The 3189-nt window shown below is 39.3% G+C and overlaps 1 protein-coding gene across 1 annotated transcript; it reads left to right on the forward strand.

Moving 5' to 3' along the window:
* Nucleotides 1–1732: 1732 nt before the first annotated feature.
* Nucleotides 1733–2632, forward strand: LOC310996314 (odorant receptor 131-2-like; the record flags this gene model as incomplete). Its single annotated transcript, XM_083985690.1, has 1 exon — nt 1733–2632. The coding sequence occupies one exon, from the start codon at nt 1733–1735 to the stop codon at nt 2630–2632; it is 900 nt and encodes a 299-aa protein (XP_083841816.1).
* Nucleotides 2633–3189: the final 557 nt, after the last annotated feature.

Here is a 3189-nt window from a genome sequence, read left to right on the forward strand (position 1 = left end):
GATTTAGCTGTGTCGGTGTTTATAAACATTTAAACGAGCGCCAGGTGGATTGTTTATGAAGTTAACGAGCTCTGGCCTGAGGATCAAAGAGGTTACCACGGCGATAGGGGCCCCCGCAGGCTGAGACAGACAGAAACGTGGAGAAAAAGAGCCATTTTCTGCCTCTGCACCGGCCTCACAATTAGGCTTAGCATGACAAAACGGTAACTCCTATCAGAACAAAACACAGATCAACGTTGCTCTAAGGACTTACTGAAAATGTTGGTACGATTTGGTGTTTCTACAGTAAATATTTTGGCGACGCTGGCAGTTTTAAAACATCAGGCTGTTCTGCTTCTCTCAGAAAATATTTATATTGGAGTCAATGAGGAGCAGAGACAGACGTGGCCGCACTTAGAGGCTCAGAGTTTAAATTCTGTAAGTCTCTCTGATATTTTGAGCAGATGATGAGTGACAGGACAAGTTTGTCTTACAAATTCTGAAAAAAATATGTGTGTAGAGTGTAAATTGTGGCCGGGCCGAGTTTGGAAAGAGAAAAAATCTGGAGTTTTTCTGGCATCTCTCCCACTCTAACCGATGATGTCACGCACTCTGACACGAACATTCCGTCCAATACACACCCATTATAATCTCATAATTTCTCCAAAAATGATCATGGTCATTGAACAGGGATTGATCAAAAACTATATGACCTATCAAAACGTGGAGTAATATGCCAATACACAAGACTTGTGTCTACTGTTTAAAGTTTAAATGGAGTCTCTAGGTGAAAGTATGCCTGAGCAGTAGACGTTTGTTAAACTCCAATGATTGGTCTTTTTCGCTCTTTTTTTTCCGCCCGTCCCATTGACTTACATGCAAAAATTTTGCGCAGTTTTTCGCGACTTACGTCGCGAAAAATTCGTAAACTGTTGAGAAAAGTAATAGCCCACCGATCCCGATGAAGCCGCACGTTTTGATATATAATAATAATAATAATAGTTGCGAATCGAAAGTCGTCCGGAAGATGAAGAAAGAAAATAATAACTAGGAAAAAATCCACACAATAACAGTAGTGCCCGGGCTTTGCCCGGGCACTGGTCCCTGCAGCTATTTCATAGCTGTTGGGACCAGTGCCCGGTGCGATTGCCCGTGGCCCTAATAAAATACAATTTAAAACAAATGTGAACACATTCAGTGTGGGTCACACTTGTAACCTAAAGACACAACGATATATTTATTGAAAATGGACACATTAACAAGTATGAGTAATGTAGATTTATCCACATTTAATTAATATGAGACTCTTTTATAACCAAAAGGAAACTCCTCTAGGTCTCTTTAAACCTGTTTAAGGCACACACACACAAAAAATCTTCCATGAGAAACAGTATGTTTATACAAGAGATTTGAAAAGTTGAAAAACTGGCTTTCAACTTTTAAGCTTCATTATCTCTTAAAAAAAATTACCCTCGCCTAGAAAATAGCCTTACCTGAGAGGGTTACATCACATCACTCTGTGAGAGAGAGAGTCTTTAAAGTAACCAGCACTTTCTCTGAAGGCTTGGACAACATGGAGGGTCTAGCCTGGTGTTGTCTGTAACACACTACCTGAGCAAATCAGACTTTGATCATTTTGCAAAAACAACCCAATTTTGTATTGATGGCATACATAAGGACACTAATTTTTGGCAGTGCCACCAAGTGTGACTTTGCTTAACAAATATATGAACATATGGCTGCTAATAACTCAATGTCTAGTTATGATTACTTGCTGCTAAAAATCCAGTTTGTTGTTTTGCAGACGCTGGTGATGATTTTTCTTTTCGTCAACTTGTTGCTCATCATAACTTTTTTCAAAAAGGAATATTTCTACACAACTGCTCGTTACATCTTATTTGCTGTCACGTTACTGTCAGACAGTTTTTTGTTGTTTGTGTCTGATATCCTTCTTATCTTCACCCATTTTAGTATTACTATTGAAGTGTGGGTATGCATTATCATCTTTATTGCATTATTTCTGTATGTTACAGTCACTCCAGTTACTCTGGCAGCAATGACTCTGGAGCGCTATGTAGCCATATGCATGCCCCTGCGCCATGGAGAGCTGAGCTCCATGCATAATACTCTGAACTGTATTTTCATCATTCATGCCCTCAGCTCTGTACCAGCGATACTCATTCTCTCCACCTTCTTTGCATCAGCATCACTTGGCTTTTACAAACAATATTACTTCTGTTCAGTGGAACTGTTTATGTTACACATATGGCAGCATAATCTTAGGTCAGCTATTTATCAAGTCCAGTTCTTGATTATGTCCATCATCATTGTTTTCTCCTATGTCAAAATAATGAAAGTGGCCAAAGCTGCATCAGGAGAGGATAAACAGTCATCAAGGAAAGGGTTGAGAACAGTGGCTCTTCATGGTTTTCAGCTTCTGCTTTGTCTCATCCAGATGTGGTGTCCATTTGTAGAAGTTGCTTTGATTCAGATTAACTACAATTTGTTTGAAATTGTCAGGTACTTAAATTTTTTACTGTTTTATCTTGCACCAAGATGTCTGAGTCCTCTCATTTACGGCCTCAGAGATGAGGTTTTTTTTCAAGCATTGAAATACTATGCTTCCTTTGGCTTGTATAAACGGAACAATTGACAAATTAAATTAAGAGTTAGCCTAATCATATTGAATGTGTGTTCTTTATGTTTCTATGAAAAATGTGCATGATGGGCTTGTATTAGGTGATTAGACAGCAGGCTTCTGTGTTTTTGCTTCAAACTGGTATCAGTGATGACAGATCAGCATCAGGTCTGACACCACATTGTAATAAGTAATAATATTCAGTTAAGTGGTGGGTAGCAACCAGTCATCAAGTTTTCATCCATAGTTGATATTCTCTTTAATATTATAAAGGGATAGTTTTCCATGCATTGATTTATTTGTTGACACAGTTCTCTATTCCCTGGATGAGACAGGGCTGTATATGCAGTACACACACACACATACACACAGAGAGAGAGAGAGCAGTGAGGCTGTGCTTTAGTGACACAGAACCACGAGAAGCAGAGATAACTGGAAGATTAAGGGGAGTTGACAACAACTTTTACTGTATGTTTAGCCAGGCATACACTGTACGATTTTAGCCTGATTTTGACACGATTTTTGAGTCGCATGACCTTGCGACACTCAGGCCCGATTTTCCGTCTCGTCGT

The sequence above is a fragment of the Trachurus trachurus genome (genome assembly GCF_905171665.1).
Source record: "Trachurus trachurus genome assembly, chromosome: 13".
NCBI lineage: Eukaryota > Metazoa > Chordata > Actinopteri > Carangiformes > Carangidae > Trachurus > Trachurus trachurus.